Below are 21,588 nucleotides of genomic sequence, written 5' to 3' on the forward strand. Positions count from 1 at the left end.
AAATTTACTCAAAAGCTGACGCTAACTAAAGTCTCGACTTTTGCTTGGCTCCTCGGCCTCAAAACTGGTTCCATTTATGCAAGCTATTATTATTGCTTTTGTTGTATTTGTTGCTGTTGTTGTTGTTGTGGGCTACGCTTTTGGTATTGTGGCTAGTTGTTGTTGCTGTTTTCGCATTGAATTTTGCGCCTCGATTTTTAGCTTTGGCCGCAGATATATTTTACTTATCGGCATCTAAATTCAGAGTCGCTGTTCGCAATTTCAAACCAGGTTCGAACTGGCAAGTCTCGCGGGTATCTTTAAGTTTTCGAGTGTTTGTGCGAGTGTGTTTGTTTGTTTGTTTGTTAGCCTCCTCTCCTTGGCAAAAAGTATCAAATTTCGTTAGCCATAAGAGTGGGAGATCAAACAAAATGAACAAATAGCACGAAAATGGTTGAGAGCAAGATTGAGATACAATGAGCAAAGCTCATGCGGAATCAGATACGATTTGTTTGGAAGCTGATACTATAAGATCAATATTTCTCAAATCGATTTTGAAATAATTTTTTTATTCCTGACCTAATCGCTATGAAAGCAACCCAAAGCGAGAGTCAAATTCCAAAAAGATCAACGGATTAATAAACGCATTTTCAATTTGTTTATTTCAATGTTTTCATTTCCATTCAACTTAATGAATTCCACTGATTAAATGCTTCCTCTCATCCAATCTCTCACTCACTCTCACAATATCTCGCCATATCTCTGTGTAAACATTCGCTCGCCTTGAAATTGGGTTTGAAATGATTTCTTTGTTTATCATTATTTCATTAAATCCAACTGCTTGGCCTGAAATAATTGCGTATATGAACAAATATAAATGTGTATAAATGCGTGCCGTCTTATTTGTTTGTAAATATAGCTGGCGAATGAAGGCCTTTGAAGATACTCGTGCTCGGATATCAAGATCTATCGATTCACTGATCAACTTTCTACGGCCGAACATGGTCCAACTTAATGAACTTTCGCGGCGCACAGATTTGTTTGTTTGTGGATGAAAGTTGGCACGAGCCAAGGCCAAGAATTGATGGATCTATTAAATGCTTTATAGCTATAGATATAGATCTTCGCCATAAATAATAGACATTCAGGGAGCTGATGCCAATAGCGATACATGTGAAAATTGATACATGCTCGATCAACGATTGAAATGAGTTGTGCGTGTGTTTCCACCATTTTAAAATATTATCATGAGCTACAATACTATTTGATTGATACCAAAATATATCAAATTTGATATTATAGTGGGCAAGAACATTGTAATTTATTTATATATAATCTTAACTTGGAAAAGTTAATTTTATCAGGAAAAGATGGGATATCAAAAATCACAATAGGCTGGTTTTTATTAAACACTTTCCTTTCCTAAATTGAAGCTAGAACTAACTGAAATAAAAGGTATCTTAATTAATAATTACCCAAAAATGTACCATTGTAAAAGTTTTTCCCTCTGGTTTTGATAAATAAAACAACATAAAAGGCAAATCTTTTTGTATTTATTGCTTATAAATGCCATATTTCGAAACCCCGCAGATTTCCGGCAGCAAAATGGAGAACGGCGGCAACCCACTCACACAGTGGATGAGGATCCCAATGCCACATTTCACTCCGCCTGGCGCACAAATGACCCTCTCTTGCCGCATAAATAACACTCCAGGAAAGTGCACCACGATGTGGCAGCGATAAATTTGCTTTGAAAGTTTCTACCGAAAGTTTTTCCGGAAAGTTAATTGATTTATATTTTGACATTTTGCGCAAAAACCGAAAGAGGAAAACTAAAAAAAAAGTGGGAAGGTAATGCAGCATGGGAAGGTTGCAACCTTTCGTGACAAAAGCCGGGAAGTTAATTCGGTGTGGGTGGAATCACAGAGGAAAAATAAAGCCAACTGTAGTTACTCACGACTTGATTCGAAAATATCATGTCTCTATTTTATTGTGGGGAATATTTAAAATAAATTACCATTACATTACAAATATTTACTTAAATCTCAGAAAGTTATTTATTTAGTAATATTTCTGATAGATTGGTTTTTCCTGAAACAAGTAGGTGGTTTTGTTTAGTTTAAAAGGAATCATATAATTTTGGAAGTCGATATAAATCTATCAATCTCTTGAAGAAATTAATGAAATACAGGGGCAGATTGGAAGTTGCGTTGAAAAAGATTTCCGAAAGTTCGGATTATGTTATTTTAGAACAAGATTTTAATTGATTTTTAGGTGAATATTTTCATATTAAAGAATTTTAAATACCTATTTTGCCTTTAATTGTATTTTACTAACATTTTTAAATTAAATAAAAGATTTTTACTCTTAAACTCTTAAATGTAACGTATTTTCTATTTAAAAGTACTTTATGTTTTAAATAATATATAGATTTCTGTAAAACTAAAGGATCCCCAATCCAAACAAGTTGTGGATGTATCAGATTTGTTTTCTGCAACTGTGGATTATGTGATTTGCTGTCATCATTACAAGATTAAGATTCGGATTATGAAAATAACAATTGTATTTTGTAAAATGAGGACGTAATCTTCTACTTTTTCTCCCTGTTTATGTGAGTGCTCCGTCAGACGCTCATGGAACTCTAGTGTTTCCTCCGAAAGTTACTTTATCATGTGTTCCAATTAGTGTGCGACCACTGGGGCAGAGGGGAGGTGGAAGGAGGGGGCGCAAAGGGTGGAGTGGGCATGGGTGTAGCTGTAGCTGTAGAAATTGCTTTCATGCCAGCGTCGGAAAATAAAAATGGAGTGTCACGGCAAACATTCGTTTAAGTGGAATGGCAAGATGAGGGGGAACAAGGGTGGTAGAGGGGAGGGTGCGGTACGGGGGTGTTGGCCCTTGGACAAAGTCTGCCCATTGTGCCACGATGAGTTGCTTCCGTTGCATTGTGCTTCGTACTCTCCGCCTCGGCCACCACATACACTGGAAGAAAGTAGCGCGAAATTGAAAATCTTAATGTCAATTTAAAAATAAAGACGAAAAGAAGTATACATTTGTCTACTTAAGTAGGTAAAAGTATTTCTATATTGTTTTGTCTTATCCCGATGAATTTTATAACAGTAGGACTTTTTATTTAAATTCGAGGACTCAAAGCGCAACCTAAGCCAATAAAGTTTTATTTTATAACACCATTATTCACACCAATATTATAAAAAAAGGATTTCTCGAAAAACAAAAAAAAATATTAAAATTTACATATGCAAGGTGTTGTTTCTTGGCCTAACATCAATTTTTTCCGTGCAGTTGCTCCATTACACGCGCTCTCTCGCTCTTGCCTCTCTGCTGTTCTCCCGTGAGATAAATATTGGGGTTTGGGGCCACCACTCTCTTTCTCTCTCTCGCTTCGGCTTCGTTTGGCATTCGGCTTTGCGTTTCGTGTCGTTCGGCTTCTTTCATCAGCATATTTGAGTGATGAAAATTATGTTGATGACGTTTGCACAGCGCCCGTTTCTCCACCCCGTTCTCCTTCCCCACCCCCTTTTTTAGGCCCCAGCGGCGACAACTAGCGAAAGTTGTGCTGAATTGGAACATCAGCGTTTTGCCGCTGCTTCTGTTTATTTCTTTGTGTCTTTCTCACTATTCCCTCTCTTTACTGCCGTCTTCGGTTCGGCAAAGTGGCAACCACAAAGCGAAATTCGAAAAAATCATTTACATGAACGCAAAATTTATGTGCGTATTTTGCGGCTACTTTTTGTGATTTGATTTGTGCCTGATTTTTGAGCATTCAGTTAATGTGCATATATTGTTGTTGTCCAGCGATTCGACGTCTATCGCCATCTCACTCTCTTAAAAGCTTATCTCGCCGCCCTATTACGTAATTGTCAATGTTACTATAGTAACATAATCCCCCGATGTATATTTTTGAACTCATTTTAAATTGTGAAATTACGAAAAATATTTCATTACATAAGAATTTGATTCACATTTATTATTTGATTTAACTAATTCTATACTCCTTTATTGTATTTAATAGTTTGGTAAATGTCTATAATAAGTTAAAACAAGAAGTTTTTAATAAAAAACAATTGGTCACCAGTTTTCCCAAGTATTATACAGAGGTACGTGTTTTATAGAAAACATCACAAAGTAAGCACTCAGAAATTGTAAAAATTTGTATCATCAAAAATGAAAATGTTATATTTGGGCTAAGGTTAAGAAACCAGGAGTCGTAACTGAAATGTTCACCCCACCGCCTAACGTAAAGAGGACTTACGTTAGATGGCGTTGAAGTGGTGGCCAATCACTTGTAAAGGTCACCTCTCTTAAAGGCGTGACAAGTTGATTGAAGTTTAATGATGACGGCATCGCCATCCTGAAATATATTCGAAGAGGACCCCAAACAAGAAACTGTTTGTTGGGATTTAAAATGTATGAGAAAATAAAAATTGCCAATAAAATCTAGCAAACTTAAATCTTTATTCGAGTGACGGAGCTTGCCAGCTTTTAATACTTATAATTATACCAAAGTAATCGAAAATCGGGTGCAATATCTTTGAATTTACTACTTTAAATACATTTAGTTAACTTTCCATAATTTCCAAATTTTTTTATGTTTCAGAGATTGCCATACTACTGTTTCGGAAACATTTACTTTCTGATATTTAGGAGTTTAACTGTAACTAACTGAAAACTCTTAGCTAGAAACAATATTATAGTTAAAGGTTGTTGGTCGGCTAAACAAAAATGACAAAGACATGTTGACGAATTGAATGAATTTGTGTTTATAAAGAAATTTACTTTTTGTTAACTTACTAGACTAGAACTTACAAACTATATCTTTACATTTGTTGTAAAGCCAAGTCGGTTGTCTCAGCAACTGTAATTGGTTAAACGAGAAAGACAAAGAAACACTTTTAAACACAGAAATGTTCTGTACAGCGCAAAGGCAGTGTTACTTTGATTGAATCATCAAAAATGACCTGTAAAATGCATTTTTCTGATGGCTTCTAAAATCTAATTTAAATGACCAAATAACCAATTCGTCACTAAACAGGCACTTTATCTGTCCGATTAATGTTATCTGCATCTCGAGGAACCGGCTAACTATTGCAGTCCAAAAAATTGTCTTAATAGGCACTTTTTAAATGATTGCTCACCATTTCTGCATATTCATTTGGCGGTTGCAAATGCTCTTTGATTAGCACAGTCATTATGTTTGGATTCATTGTGCAGAAAACGGAATTAGACAAAGTCCTTTCTAAACAAAAGCGTGCATCATTTTTAAACGCTTCATTAACCTTTACAACTGTGCAGCGACTGTTTACAGCATTTACGGTAACTATCAGTTTGTTCAGGCTAGAACTCAGATTTATTGGTGATTATAAACAAACTTGGGAAGAACGTCAGGTACAATTTTTAGCACTTTTGTACTCTTCACATCTCTACTACATGAGCAACGACTCTTTAAGCTTGCTGCTCAAATAACAAATTAAATTAATTTCCATTAGATTCGTAACCATATTGAGCATTTCTAAATACTCTTCAGAAAAGCTTGTTTTGACTTTTAAACTAAGGAGCTCTTGGTATTTTTTGTTAGTGTATGTTTTGTTGATCCGTGTTAATCTGTACATATGTTGTTTCTTATCTTGTCAAAAAAAATAAGATTATCCCTCATTCCTTAATCTATATAAAGCTATTAAGGACAAGTACATAAACCAATTTTTAAAGCCATCAGCTCTTTATTCTATCAGCATTACTAACAATACATTTAGAAAACAACAACTGGTCGATCAACTAATTTAAAAGTATTTTTGTGTTCACGAAAACTGTTTTAGTATTGCTTTTTAAAAAAGGTATCCGTATATACTAATTATCTAGATTATTCTATAAAAAAGCAACAAATAAAAGTAAAAGCTCTTTGGATCAACAACGGTTTAATAAAGTGCTAATACTTGCATCGTAATTAGGAATCGTTGGGGATGATTTTATAACAAGTATCTAAAATATATTTAAAATGTTTTCTGTTAAATTTCGGTCTTATTGGTTTGGCAGCTTATGGCCCTTTTTTTATTATTATAAAGATAAAATAGAAAACTTTTGAATGTCTGGTGCTTGAATTTATGATGTCTGTACCTACAGAGTGTTTGGCATTAGGATCGCAAAAGTTTTGCGACGAATTTCCCGTTTTCTATTCATGCTAATTCGGAGAAAGTGGGAAGTGAGGCGAACTTTTGTCAGCGCCAAAGGGGCTTTCTTTCTTTTCCGAGCGGGCCTTTCAAATCTTGAGTCCCCCGCAATTTGGCCAATTTGTTAGACAAAGCGTTCGTTCGTTTTGCCAACTTTTCAGGCAAGCGGAAAAAACAATGGTCTTTTGGCCACTGAGGCGGTAAATGAGGTAAAAACACTGTGCCCCACTCGATTTTCAGCAAAAAGCCACAGCAAAATATAATTAGCAGATTCGTGGTAAAAAAAAGAAGAGGAAAAAACACATTAGGAGGCCTGTTTTTACGTCGTTTCGAAACGAAACGTTCAATTAACATTGGCGGGGCCGAAAAACACGGAATTCTCGCTTCTCGTTTTTTTTTTTGGGGCTGAAAATGGGATTTGCGTCGTTGCCGATTTTCACTTCGGCACGACCAAAAACAAAAAGTGGCGCGCAACGAAGCGAAGAAGAAGCAGCTTGTGAAATTTTCCGCGTTTTTCGAAGTACGCTCTCTCAGTTCGCCGCTCTCTTTCCCTCTCTCACTCTTTGATTTCGAAATCTCACACACACCACAGCCGGCTTAAATCGCGGCGAATTCGCTGTGATGGAATAATATAGAGAGAGAGAGAGTACGTGATGTCAAAATCTCTTATTCGAAATTCGAATAAAATATTGAGTTCGAATATCTTGTCAGTCGTTACACACACACCCAAACCTACGCAATTACTACAATTCGTTTTTTGATAACGCAATGTTGCCACTTTTCACATCTATTACGTAGCGTGGCGAAAACGAAAAACGAAATACTGAAAAAGGGGCGGTGGGTGGTGGGCGTTTGGGGCGGGGGAGTGGCATGGCCGGAAGGGATGGTTGTGTGGGTGTAGGGGATAAAATAGACGACTTTGGCGCCATTTATGACGATTATTAAGTTAGCTCGCTGGCCGGTTTAATGTGATTTTCATTTAGTGTCCTTCGGCACCTTTCCGTTTATTTATTCTCCTCCCCACCCCCCTTAGCCCATTAGTGGAAAATCGTGGCGATAATTTAATTTGCTCACCCGTTTTCGCTTACAGCATTTATTTATAAATATTTTCAAGCCATTCGGCCCTGGGTAATATTTAAATATAGAACTTTTTGCGTGTCGCTTTGGCATTTCGATTGCGCGTTTCATTAAAGCGAAAATATTTGCTCCCCCGATTACATTTTTTTTTTTGCGAGATTACAGTTGGTTGCCATGTGTGTGAGCTAGTGAGTGTGAGATTGCGGATGTGTGGGTGCTCTGTCTGGCGCCGTGTGACTTCAATCGATGCCAAAGTCAGCGCTTTTGCCCTCTGACCCTCGCTTTTGACGCCATTTTATGCGGTCGAGGGGTCGCGTCTTGGTTTAAGCCAGCGGTAATTGATGACAGTTATCGAAATGGGATTTTACACTCTATAATAGCAATTCTTTTAGATATTTGACACTCTTTTACGTACAAAACGCAGTGAAATCAGCCATTTCAGTTTTTAATAAAAGCACGTACAGATTCCTCAGCCATTAGAAGAAATGAAACGAATATTAAACGAATTTTTGTCGACCTTGGACTTGATAAGAACGTGTTGTACGTCGATGAAAGGGCAATTCGACCCATTTAATAACTATCAAAGCTCGTAAACTGGTGTTGTAAATATATATTTTAAAATGTATTCTTTTTGCTCATTATACTCAGGGGTATTATATAAATCTTTACCAACAAGAATACAAAAACATCAAAGTTACATAATTTGTAAACATTTAGACACCATTTTAGCAAAATGGTGTTCATTTTCGGTACAGTCTCGGCATTTATTGGGAAACTACAAGATTCAAGATCAATGGGATGCGATAAAGCTTTTCCAGGAAATGTGCTTTTTATTGCTAGATAAGTCTGAAATTCATTAAATATCTCATTAATGGGGTCTATACGTGACAGTAATACAAGAATCCTATTGGCCGGCAACTCGGCAGTTATTGAAAATTATACTGTTTGCATTGTCACTTGAAATTTTTAAATCTACATAAATTGTAAATGTGACCTAAATTACCGAATTCTTTTTTGTTTTTGTAGATCCTCCAATTCTTACAAAAAGTAATTTCGACAATGTTTTGTTTGGAGAATGCTTCTGGGGGACAGACCGGCATTCCACCTTCCTTTAAATTTGTTGGGACTACAGTTTTTTGAGAAACTCCTGTCTTGAAAAGCGCCAATTTGGATCCCTGGAATTGTATTCCCTGAACATTTGGAAAGTTTACTGACTTATGGAGGAAATCCACTGAGGAATGCAAGGCGGTGGCGGTGGATACTAGATAGTCTGGGGGGAAGGACCTGCGCAGACGTTGAATGGGGGGATACTTATTCGTGCAGGCTGCAGATTTAATAATTATTACACAATTAAACGAGAGCTTGATTTATAGAACACAAACATTTTAAGTAAATATCTTTAAAGCCCTAAGTTTTTAATAAAAAGTGCATAGCGGAATCAAGACGACTTATTTGGTAAGTTATTACCTATATTGCCAACCTCCTAGAACACCTACCACTCACCACGTCACTACCGATTTTTCGCACACCCGAGGCCTCTATAAATCCCACTTTTCGACAGGGCAATTCTTTAAAAATGCTAATTTGCTGCGGGACAGCCTGCAGAGCAGTAAAGCAGCTGTAACTGCCACCGCCGACGAGAATGAGGGATCAGCGGGGGCGACGAAGCCATTTTATGGCCTGCCAGTCAGGGGCAGAAAATGAAAATGAAGCAGGAACGGAGGCAGACCGACTCTGGAACTCTAAAATTCAGACTGACAGCCAACGAGCATAAAACACCAAAATGGAGACCCAGGAGGGATGTGAGTGACGCCAAATGTCGGGAGCTGATGGCTCTGAAAGCTGTCAAAAACATTCGCCAGCCACTCGGATGCATGAATATGAGAGGTATCAAGTGCAGTACACAGAGAGAAAGAACTGCGAAACTTTGCTCAAATGGGTGCCTAAAATTAAATACTTAAAAACTGATAATAAAGAGATGAAATAATATGGAAATTGGAGCTCAGCTAAACTCATCGATGTACTGTTTATAAAGGTTTCAACAGAATTTACTACAGAATGAGAAATGCGGTTTTTCCAACATCTATTTTTTCATTATTTAGAGACTTTTAATTTCTTTAAGTATTGAATTTTTATGATACTTTCAATGATTAAAATAAAGAAGTTTTCGCAAATTTAATGTTTTCCTCAACAATTATTGCAATTTTAGATAAATAATATAGTCGAACTCGAGATAATTAACTAAATTTTGAGGATGATCTCTGCTGGATGTTATCACGCTGTTTGATAGTATGATAATATGTAACAAATGGAGAGGGTTTAATTATACTTCACATTTCTTCGAATTTACTTTAACTATGATTATAGGTATTTTGCAAGGTTATGTTACTGTGCTATTTGCAAACCAAAGTTTTACCAGATAACTAAAAATACTTAAATGTACGATAGTAGCGACAGTAAAAACTTGGGAGTAGTAACTTTAAATTTTTGTATAACTGTAGGATAGTTAGGAAATTAAAAAGAAAAAATTGGAATATAGCCCCCTAGATAACCCTTTTTGCATAATACAAAATTCCATTCCATTGAGCGTTGAACCGTTCAAAATGGAAGTCGGGCCTGAAAGTACAGGCAGCACGCATTTTGGCCAGAAGAAAATGAAGGAAGGCAAGGCCCGATAAAGAGGAGAGAGAGCAAAACAACCACCAAAGATATACGGCAGCGAAAACCGGTTCCGATGATAAACCGACTGCTCGTACGTGCGGCGAAATCGCGGAAGCGAAGCACCGTGACTGGTCGGATTTACAGGGCGTTACTTGATGCTCAAATGTGATTGGCCAGAAGTGAGCAAAGCCGAAGACAGCCGAAGGGCGACGATCGTTTATTGGCTGCCGATTGTGGACTCGAGTACTTCGATTCAATGATTGGCTTATGTCTTCGATTTCATTCACGGAATCGTACTCGTTTTGGGCGTTTTCCGGGTTTGGGTGGTGGGTGGTTGTTTTAGCTCTTTCTGGGGGCGACTTTTCGGGCCAGCATAAATGGAATATTGATTGATGGGCTGGCCGGGTGGTTGAGGCGAAATAAGCAGGAAATTGCTTAACGATATACTAACGAGCAAAGTCATAAGCATGGATAAATGATTAGGAAGCCAGGAGATCCGAGCTTGAAGCAATTAGGTGCCTAAGTACAGTTGTGTTTGCCAAAACTGAGTCCTCATTAAAGCCATGCCTTAAGCCAAGTTTTTCTTACATTGAAGGCCAAGCAGAAACTGACATGTCTGGCCTTCATTATTCATTTGCGAACATGACAGAGAAGAAAACCGAAACACTTCCATTCAAAGTCAGCCATATGGAAAGATATCTTTTCAAACAAAGTGAGCAAAGAGTAGTCAAAACAAAGGAAAAAGCGGTCTATCACTGCGTGTGTATGTATAATACAACTCGTGGCATTTTCGGGGTTGTTCGACTGCAAGTGAAAGAAGCGTTTTGGGTGAAGTACTACGGCATACAGGACAGGCAAAAGTATCTGAAGAAAATCACCATCAGCTAAATTTGGAAAGGGTGCTTACATTTATTTTAAAAATAGACAAAAACTAAAAAATGTAGAAAAATCTATCAAGCGTTATCTATTGTCTTCCCCAGCTGAGTCCTTAAAAAGAGGTTTAGAATATTTTTTTTGAATTTGCTTATAAATAAGTATAAAATATTCAGTTTTAAAATTATTTTTAAATCCTTATAGATTCTTATCCTTAGTTTTGACATACTCACACATAAACGATTTTTACTTTTGCAATTACTTGAAATGAAATACTTGTATGTTTTTAAATTTATTTTTAGCAAACCAAATTTAAAGGTTATATTTCAATTTCATTTTTAACTGCTTTCTTTTACAACAAGACATTGTAGTAAATGTAAAAAACAAAAAAGGGCCACGAAAAAGCGCCACCTACAGATTTATGTGTCGACTTAAATCAAGGTTTCAAACCAATAAAAGCAGTATTATTTTTAAAGCAGTTATTGTTTTAAGGCAGTTTGAAATTTGAATAAAGCAGTAGAAATGTCTCTTATGGTTGGCAACTTTGATAAAGCGGGACATTTCAGGGAATTTTTGGTTTTAAATTATAAAAATGTATTTAAGATTTATAATTGCTTTGGGGAAATACCTTTGTAATACGAATAACTTAACTTTAAACCGAATAAAATTATTTGATTTATATATATAGTTAATTTAAAAGTAGTCAAGCTGCAAAGCTAACACTTTAACTTTTGCCTCATGGTATTATTAAACTCTTTGAATATTCTACAAAGCAATTCTTCTCCTTTAAGTTTAAAATTTGATCCCATTCGCCGCTATAAAATATTAATATTATTCGATGGATTTTCTTTGCTCCAATAACTCATCGTTAGACAAACACACATACATGTGAAATAAACAACTGCCTCGTCTCAGTTTTGTTGGCCAAATGTGGCAAAATTCATATTGGATATGCGAAAGCGGTCTGGCCTTTGATTTGACCATCATCAATATTGATTGCGTGCTGCTCCAGTTGGCTTTGGCTCCTCTGCCTGTCGTGGTATTTTACAATTTAGCCGCTCAAAATTTGTTATGCCACAAATCCCCAGCAGCGCCTGTCAAAACGGATATCCAGGTGCCGAGGCGACACCTCTACTGTACGGGCCACGCTGCCTAACACGACCACCACCACCTCCATTTGCAATCAGCCCCGATCATAAATACTTCATTACCTTTTTCGATGGCACATGGCCGTGTGTATGTGGGATGCACATTAGCTGCAGCTTTTGGCCTCGCCCGCTGCACATTTGAAATGCTTTTTCCACCTGACAGCTAAAATAATCACAACTCAGATTGGTTTGCCAAATTGCTGGTTTATTAAAAATCAATGCTGCCGGCCACCGACCAACGTAAACGCAAAGGACGGCGACAACGCCAACAACAGCAAATCAGCAATTTCAGCAGCCTTAACAGCGTGTCCAACACCCTTCTATGTCATGTCCCTAGGACACATCCTCCAACGACCTGTGGGCACTGAGAAAATTAAGTTTAGCTGCAAGTATAACTTTAATCTTACCAAATTTTAAAAAGGATTAGGGGAGCCATTGAAATTTCGAAATACAAATAATGGGTTGGTTTAATCCAAATCTTTTGGTAGAGGTCTTAAATTCAAGCAAATATGTATAGGGATTTTTAGAAACCGATTTAATGTTTAATAAAAAATCAAAACTATTTTGTGTAAAGATTTCTTTAAATAAAAATATGTTAAATTTAAATAATATTAATATTATATTAAGTTCAAAATACTCAAATACTTGTAATTGCTTAAATGGGATTAAATTAAGTAATGAAATGATAAAATAAGCTTAATTAAGGTTTAATTTATTTTAAAGTATTTTAAGTACTCCTGTTAAAGTTTATTATCTTTATGTACTACTATACTACAAATAACACTACCACTAATATAAATTGAATTCCAAATACCTTTCGGAAATATAAATAAATTCAGTTTCACTCAGGTTTAAATGTCCTACATATGTTGATTGAAAGGAAATGAATATATTATGACAATTCGATCTTATTTTTATCGGTGTCCCGTAAACGTTGCAGGGTGAGCCGCAACACTGGACAACACAATCGCCGGCTGGGGTGAGACAGTTGCTGCTAATTGAAATCCCATTTGAGGCGGGTATTTTCGATGTTCCGGAGCCACACGGGCCAGTGTAAGCAGATGCCGGCGGTTGTCCTTACAGCGCCAGACATATGCCACACCCCCGAATGTGTGGAAGGGGGCGGGACGGGGGCGGTGTTGGTGGCGTTTCTGCAGGACCTGCTCCAAGCAGCTGCCACTGCTGTCGCTGCTGGTTTTGGGGCGACATTTCCGGGCAGTCCGAAGTAATTGCTCGGCAAGCTGTTGCCGTTGATAAAAGGGAGAGGAGGGGGAAGGGGGAGTGGCAGGATTCAGAGTCCTGGGCGAGAGAGTGTGTGTGGCAGCCTGGTTACCCGTGGACACTGGTGTATTGGTCAGCTTAGCCTGCAAGCGGCTTACGTTAGGCATTTGGGTGCGGCGGCCACGCGGCGTATGAGGAATGTCAAGTGAATGCGGCCGGAAGCGAAATTCGGCAGTCGCATTTGCCAGTTCTTAAAGTTGCCACAGCCAGAGCAAATCGAATTCGGATGCACCACCTCCTGCTTTCGCTTCTGCACTGCAGTTACGTGACTTTTTGGGGCCAATTTTTTATCGAACGACTTTCCCTTTGGCGGGGCGATGGAATCACAGCCTCCTGCTGTATCCGTAGCCGTGGCCGTATCCGTAAACATATCCGGATCCGGGGCTTTGCATCGCAGCCGAGCGTCCGCGCTTTGCATATTAACTAAGTGAAACATTTTCGTTGACAACTTTTCAAACATTTGTGCGCCCTGTGTAAATATTTACCGCCACGACATCGGGATTTTGCCGGATGGCAGGGATGCCATTCGAAACCGTAGCCTCAAGACGTTTAAAATTGAAATTTAAATTCGATACATAAACTAAGGAAATAGAAAAAGAGGGGAAAAAAAAGGGACTACGACACATCCTTTTGACCGTGCAGCTTAACATATCAAGCCCACACCCGTTTTGGGGCTGCTTTTGGCAATTTGAAATACAAATTTTACACCATTCCCCCGGAATCAAATGAGCCAAGGCCAATAAGTCTGTCTCCCCTCGATGGATCCCAGTTTTTTTTTCTTTTCTTTTCCCATTTTTTTTCTGTGGCTCAGCCCTCTAGCCATTTTAACAGTCTGTCTGGGCCTCACAGGATTTGTGGGCAATAGTCCTATCCCCAGCCTTAATTTCGAGTTACTTTTGCCCACCTCTGCATCTGCAGAACCCACACACACACTCACTGATATTTATTAAATATTGAATGTTTTCCTTTGCTAGATGAATATGCCGCTGGCTGGCAAAAAGGAAAAGTTTCCCCCTTTTCTCGGGCTGGCTACTTTCATCCTTTGTGCCCGCAGTTACAAGGGGAAAAGCCCCATCAGCGGAGGGAAAATTCGAAACTTGTCGGGCAGTTTTTGGGGATTGACCTAAGGGCTAATATACGATTATGCAAAGTCGGCCAGAGAAAGATACATCAATATGCTATTCCTATTGACAGCGGGCCACGGTTAATACGTCTTTGACATGATATTTGGATATGATATTTTTTTCATGGCTTCTAACTTTCCCAATTTTAATCACTAATAAAAATTTTTTTTTTAGTAATATAAAAGCTATAGCTTTATGGTCTTGAGATCTTAAACATTTAATGATTAGTGCCATTTTCACTTCTGCACATCGATAAAGGTGTTAAGATAAATGTTCTCATATATCATATAAGACTACATTTTCAGAGAAAGAAAATTAAATTTTACAAGCAAATGCCTTGAAAAATTAGTTAAATTTAAGAACATTTGCTCCTTAAAATAAGTTCGATTTGTTTTGAAACACAATCACATTTGGAATTAATTTGAATTTAAGCTGAATTCACTTTTACACTAAATGTTTGCTTTGAATGAGCAGATAAACATTACACTTTTACAAGCTCTAGATGCACAAGTTATGAGTCAATCGAAGCTGTAGATGAAATACATTTCTTTGCAATAAAAATAAACTTGTTTTGCGATTTTAATTAATTTTCCATTGGGCTTTATTCGGTTGTATTCTGATAGATTCGATGGGTCACTTAGCGTCCCCAGATCTCGACGGTGGAGTTGAGACCCTTGTTGACCGCGCTGCGGAGGTTAACGGTGGCGTAGCGGTATCCCGGTCCGCCGGAATAAAGACTCGGACTTGCCCCAGAGTTGTTCTTGAAGTTGTCGTAGACGACCACGGCCGAGATGTTGTAGAATCCGTTGGGATAGTTGACGTTCAAGTTCCAGTAGTTGTTCTTCACCGGATTGCGGGCCTCAGTGGTGCGGGATAGGAGGTAGTCGTTGCTGTTCCTACGCCCCCAGGTGGCACTGTAGGCGTGGCAGCCGAGGATCACGGCCAGCACAATGGAGAGGACGAGCAGAATACGCATGTTGACTTGGTGCTTTTTGAACGTTCTTGGATCGTATGTTTTCAGCTGTTCGAAATGCTCGGCCTTTTATACCGCCTCGCAGCGAATGAGTAAGACAATGTTTACAAAAGCGCTTCGCTTTTAATTAACTTTTGTTTAAGGGCGGGCTTATCGCAACCCGGTGAAGTGGGCATGAGGGCGAGAGTCTGGCGAAAAAGCCAAATAGTGCAAAATGAAATCAAACTAAAAGAAACCCCCAGGCAATCAAGGTGCCCCGATAAGATTACCTGACTCACCCTGGAGGTTGTGCAAAACAAGGCAGTTCCGAAATTATATGAAAAGATTTCTTCCAGGAAAAGATTTATTCCCCTTATCTGAGTTATCACCAAGCGCCTAAGCCCTCGAGAATGGAATTGAAAATCGTAAGACATCTGTGTTGCAGATTTCAGCCAAATGATACCACTTCTTAACTGGAAGTACTTAAGATTATGAAATAGCTGAAGACTTTCTTATCAAAGTTTTCAATAATAAACAAAATTAGATATCTCAATCACCGAAGGCACTATTAGTTTGTAATTCCATTGAATTTTGTGAGTCGATTTTAATTAAATCAAATTAATTTTCTCAATAAATAATCAATTCCCTAGTAAATCTACAACATTTATGCATCAAAAAAACATGAGATGCCTTTTGCAAGTCACTCAAAATCATTGTGTTTGTAAGCTGAATTTGTCCAAGTCAGTAAATCATTGATAGGTAGTTAACAAGTGAGTTGAATTAATATCCGAATGTTTAGTTAAAGACGTTTATATTAGTTGAAAGCATTAAATAGGACTTTTGGCCAAGGAATTTATGATAACAATAAATGTCAGAGTCGACCAGTATCCTATTACAAATGAACGACCAGCATCCTATTGTAATCCCACTTAAGCTGCAAGCTATTATTAACATTGTTTGATTTGAAACTTCCCTGAACTTTAATTAAGTCCAGAGATTATTCCATTGCGGCATTGGTGATGATTAATCTCCAACGGAATGCATTCACAGGATGCCAAACTCACCAGAAAGGACCTAAGGGGGCGTGTCGAACCGCCCCCGTCCCCTTCCCTTATCCTTATCCTTATCGAGCTTGCTGGTCTGCTCTTGGCTGCATATTTATTGCGAATTACCACGGCCCGCAGTCACTTGCTTTGGAATAAAATCTCATTACTTGCAGCAGCCGCGGCTGATAAGGGTGGACGTATCTGTCACTTATGAAAGGGATAATTCGCCACGCTCCCAGGACAATACCACCACTATATTCACAATAAAAAACAGGAACGCCACAATGCCAACTAAGGCTGACAAACAGCGACAAAATGCCTGAGGGAATGTCGGGGGAGCATTACCATTGCCATTGCCATTATCCGATTGCAGTCTCTGTGCTGGCATTTTGTGCAGCAACTTGTTAATCACATTTTATTGACACATCGCCAGTTCTCGGGGGAGTCGATTTCCATTTTTAAATTGGCCAAATTAAGGGCTGCTTTCGCAGCTTTTGCAGGGCCCCCTTTCAGTTTGACTGCTACATGCGTTCGCTTGATAAGCAATTTGTTGTAGACTCACACAAACTGGCTCGAACGAACATGAAAGACAGGTACACAAAGCGAAAAAGTTAAGAAAAAAAAAAACAAATAAAATAAAAACCAACAAGACTAGACTTTAATTTATAAGCAACTAGCTTAACGTTGTTCAATAGTTGTGATAACAGTGAGATAATAAGTGTTTAAATACTGTAGGTAAATATTAACTTTTGGTAAATACAAAAGTAAAGATAAAGTTTTTTTTCTAAAAAAAAAAAAATTTTTAATACCTCTGCTTACTGAAAAAAAAGAAGTACTTTCATGGCCTCTATAGTCTTATAAATTGTATAAGATATATCATTGTCTTTGTATTTATGTCATTAGAAAGTATAAGTACTTCAGTGTTATTTAGTTTAATTCTATGTGTTATACAAGAACGACTTATTGCCTAAAATCTATTTTAAAAGCTGCTACTAATTCCTTTTAGTGCACACACATGCACTTACAAGCGCCAGATTCGACAATTGGCAAATTTAAAAGCAATAAACGTACAGAGAGCAAATTTCTGGGTTTATGCCTCGTTCTCGTTTAGCCTTTTTTAACTGCTTGTCAGGGGCGGGGGCGTGGCAGGGGCAGTGTCAGGGGGGTGGTACGACCCCAAGGGGGCGGACGAACGCGTGCCATCAGTACTTTCCTGCGCTGGCTGGTTCCACCCTCTGGATTTGGATTTGGGATGGGATATGTCTGGGATTCCATCGCAAGCTGCCACTGCCATTCAAAAGAGGACTTCCCTTTCATTTGCGCTTTCAATGCCAATCGCTGGCACGACACTTACCCCCCTCGGGCCATATAACCCCTCAACCCCCCTCCCCCCTGCAGAAGACCAGGGTTCAAGCTGCGCTTTGGTAAAATGTCAAGAGCGGAATGTGCACTTTTGACAGTTTCAGTTCATTCGTTGTACACCTCCTCCCCCCCCCATCTGGCAACCCCATCCGGTCCCCACACAGTCTAACCCTAAACATCCCCTCGACATCCGCACACATGGCAACCCTGACACGTACCCCTAATAAAACTTTCTCGTCGGAACGAAAGAACAAAGTCAAATATTAGGAAAAAAAGTGTAATATGGCAGGAGCAGCAATAGCACCGGCTGGTTTATTTTATTTTTTCATGTTTTTAATGTACTTTTTGTGCCGTAGAAACACACCCAACCTCTGGATCCACACAATGGGGCTGACTCCTTACTCGCAGAATTTCAAATTCAAAGAATTTTTCATATTCGAGTGCTTTTCATAACATTTTGTTTAACATTAAATGCGTTTTATTTTTGGTCGGTTTCATCTACTCAAGTATGCTTCACGTTGCCAAAACTCTACAACTTTTAGTTTTTATCAGCATTTAGCATGTTGAAGAATTGCCATAACAACTTTCATAAGCATTTTATTTGCATGTTTATTTGTTTTTAATTTAATTGCATATGCAATAATACGATATAATTGGGGCAAAACGGAGAGCAGTGTTCTTTTTTGTTGAAAAACAAGTACTTTTGTGTGCCTGTAAAGTTAATCAAATTTAAATATATTACATTTAAATTGTGTAAGTGTTGAACGTTTTAACTGGAATGTTTATCTATTTAACAAAATATTCATATTCTTTAATTCTTCGCTTACAAGTGCTTAAAAACATTTTGATTTCTGGTGATTTTCATAAAATTGTTTGAATTCAATTTAACAATTATGTTGCCAAACGGCGGTTAATATTTTATCTGAGTAACTCAAGCTCTCTGAAATTATTGAATTGACTACTTTGAAAAGCAGTTCATGTAATCAGTTTTTCAATCAAAAGAAATTTCCCATGAATATAAAAAGTAGAGACCTCCCCTATTTCCTAATAATATCTTTTCAGCTGGAAACTAATATAAAACTTAACATTTAGTTGTGAAAGGAAAGTGAAACTCGTGGAATTCTTCAGGGCCCAAAGGGAAATATTTTAGTTGCAGTTTGTCGGCAAAGCCAAAGGGTTGCGACTTGAGGGTGTGAGTTCTGCTCCTTGTGTGTTACTGTTTTTTTCAGCGATATGCAAAATGGTTTCTGGCCAGGACCATATGGGGGGGAAAAATGAATGTCCCCCCTGCAATTGCTAATGAATTCTCTAAGCGATAACACGGCAAAAAGAATTTAATGCGCCAGCAGCAACAAAGCAAAGCAAACATAATGAAAGCGGGAAGAGCGGAAACGGAAGCGGGAAAAACAAAAGGAAAACGTATAGCCGAAGCCAGGGCGTCAAAGTTGTTTGCCCTTTGTTGGCAATGTTGTTGTTGTTTCTGCTCTAGCTTTAGCTTTGGTTGCCATTGTTGCTGCCGCTGTTGTTGTTAATTGCTGACTTAATGGCGCTTTAATTAAATCGCAACACTGCAGGCGGCCCAAGTTGGAAAATTACGGGTGGCGAGGAAATGGGGAGTGTGGGTGGGAGTAGAAGTGGGAGGGATTTGTGGGCTGGGCGGCTGGATGGCGGAATTCTTGCACATGGCGACTTCCGGTTAGTCACGAGCCAACCCTCCGACCAACTTGATTTGTGACCCTTTGTTAGTTGTAAACGGTCGAAAGTTGTTAACTGCTCTTGCCGTTTTATATTATCAATAGCTGAACTAGCAGAAATGCTATGTCGACTTTTTTCCAGCTAAGTTTCAGATTTTTCTTATTGCTTTTCAAAATATAATATAAATATGTTTATATTAAAAGTGTCAGACTTTAAATTTACATTTTTAAAATATTTTGGTATAAACATTTGTTATACAAATCACAGAGAATACTATTCAATTTAAGCAATTTACAATTTTTCGATTAGAAAATAAATTTAAATCAGTAATGACATTTGAATAAAATTTAAAGAACATCACAAAATGTATTTTTCTAAAAATCGGAGAATACAGATTAAGTACAATCTTAAGTTGTATTTCTTATTGAAGAGCTGCAACATAAAAAAATATGCAAATCAATAAATATTTAGTTATTTATTATTATGTATTGCTTAATATTTTGGTTGTCAGTTGGTTTTTTAAAAAAATACGTGAGTCATGAGTCTCTCAAACAATTGATTCTAATTAAACTTTTATTTATTGATTCAACAACAGCAACAAACAAAGAAAAAACTATATAAAATAAATAATAATTTAATTAAAAAGCTGTGTTTGCTAAAGTAAAACAAATGTGTTATCTGTTTTACAGCTACGTGAATTAAGTCGCCAGGTATTTTTATTTATTTTAAATGCTTTTGTTTTGGCTACTTTCTGCAATCTATCGCTGTCAGCACTTTGCCCCACCCACAACTTATTCAGCCAAATGGGCAAATGTTGCAGCTGCAGCTGTCTGGTGTCGCTGGCGATAAGTTGGCTGTTGCTGTTGTGGCAGACACAACTTTAGATTCGATCTTGGGTGCACCGAATGTTTAATTGCCGGTTGGGCTGTCTATCAAGTTGAATTATTCCAGTGGTTATTGTTGCTCGCCGTGCAGCCGGGCGGAAAATTTTAATTAATGCAACAGCAGCATATAACTAACAAACAGCCCTGGCAATTGAGTTTCGCCGTCAAATTGATGAACTTTCCCCACCAATTGGCAGTTTGCGACTCTGCTTGCAGTTTTTGGACGCTGTTTTTCCTACAATATTTACGTTTAATCAAATGGAAAATCCACTGCGATAACTGGAAGCTGTAATAACAATCCAGTGAGCCTTGTGCCCCAACTCGTAAACATAATCGGAGCTGCGGGTTTTTTCCATCATTCGGAAAGAATCTATTTATTTTGTGGTTTGGAGTTCTCTGCGGCTCCAGCACATATATATACATATGTAAGTTTGTACATCATTTTAATTAAAAGCGGTAAAAAACACATCAGCAGCAGTGAAAGCACATAATGCGGAGCAGATAAAAATGCAATATGCCCGCAATACCGCAATTTGTTTAACATTCCAGGCAAACGCGGACTGCATAAACAATTAAACCGATTGAGTTGAAAATCACGCTTAAAAAATGCACTGTTAAAACCGCAGGATAAAAATATACATTATATTGTAATCTAACATTTCGATCATTGCCACCAAAAGACCGCTTGATATGTTTACTCGCATTTAATTGCTTTAGTGCCTGGTGGTATCGATTTCCGGCGCGGCCATAGTGCCACAAATCATCAGAATTCATAAATAATAAAGCCTTTTAAATGATTTAAAAAGCGTTTTGCATATTTCATGGCTGTTGCTGGTCCTCTGGCTGCCAATTAAATGCTAAATAGATTAAAATAGCAAAATGCTGCGATAAACTCAATCAGGAATTCTGATTTATGCCTGCCAAACGGGCCCACAAAAGCATATCCCCATTAATTAATCACCCTACACTATTGTGCAAATGAATGTGAACTTTATTTGGGAAATAAAGTTAAAGAAATTCACTCTTTAATAAAAAAACCATACAATTAAGGAATTAATAAAACTTGATTTTTATTTTAATATTTTAAGAATTCTTCTTTTTATAAAAATAAATTTTAATATAAGTGGTAAATGTAAGCCGGCAAACCTTAACCTTGTTTTCTTTAAGTCTTTGGATGTTGACTTTATAATGTATAGATATTATTTATTTCTGCTGTATTTTAATCACAAAATAAAAATGTATGTTGTTTTTATAGTGTGTATAATATTTTTGTATTTAGCTTCATCTATTCCCCATATATCTACATATATAGCCCCATTCATTA

At 37.7% G+C, this 21,588-nt stretch overlaps 1 protein-coding gene across 1 annotated transcript; it reads right to left on the reverse strand.

The window, feature by feature from the left end:
• Positions 1-14,894: 14,894 nt before the first annotated feature.
• Positions 14,895-15,348, reverse strand: LOC108048609. The gene has a single exon (XM_017129382.2). The coding sequence runs from the start codon at positions 15,299-15,301 to the stop codon at positions 14,963-14,965; it is 339 nt and encodes a 112-aa protein (XP_016984871.1). The 5' UTR covers positions 15,302-15,348; the 3' UTR covers positions 14,895-14,962.
• Between the last annotated feature and the right edge of the window lie 6,240 nt (positions 15,349-21,588).

This window comes from Drosophila rhopaloa, unplaced genomic scaffold (assembly GCF_018152115.1).
Source record: "Drosophila rhopaloa isolate 14029-0021.01 unplaced genomic scaffold, ASM1815211v1 contig_115, whole genome shotgun sequence".
NCBI lineage: Eukaryota > Metazoa > Arthropoda > Insecta > Diptera > Drosophilidae > Drosophila > Drosophila rhopaloa.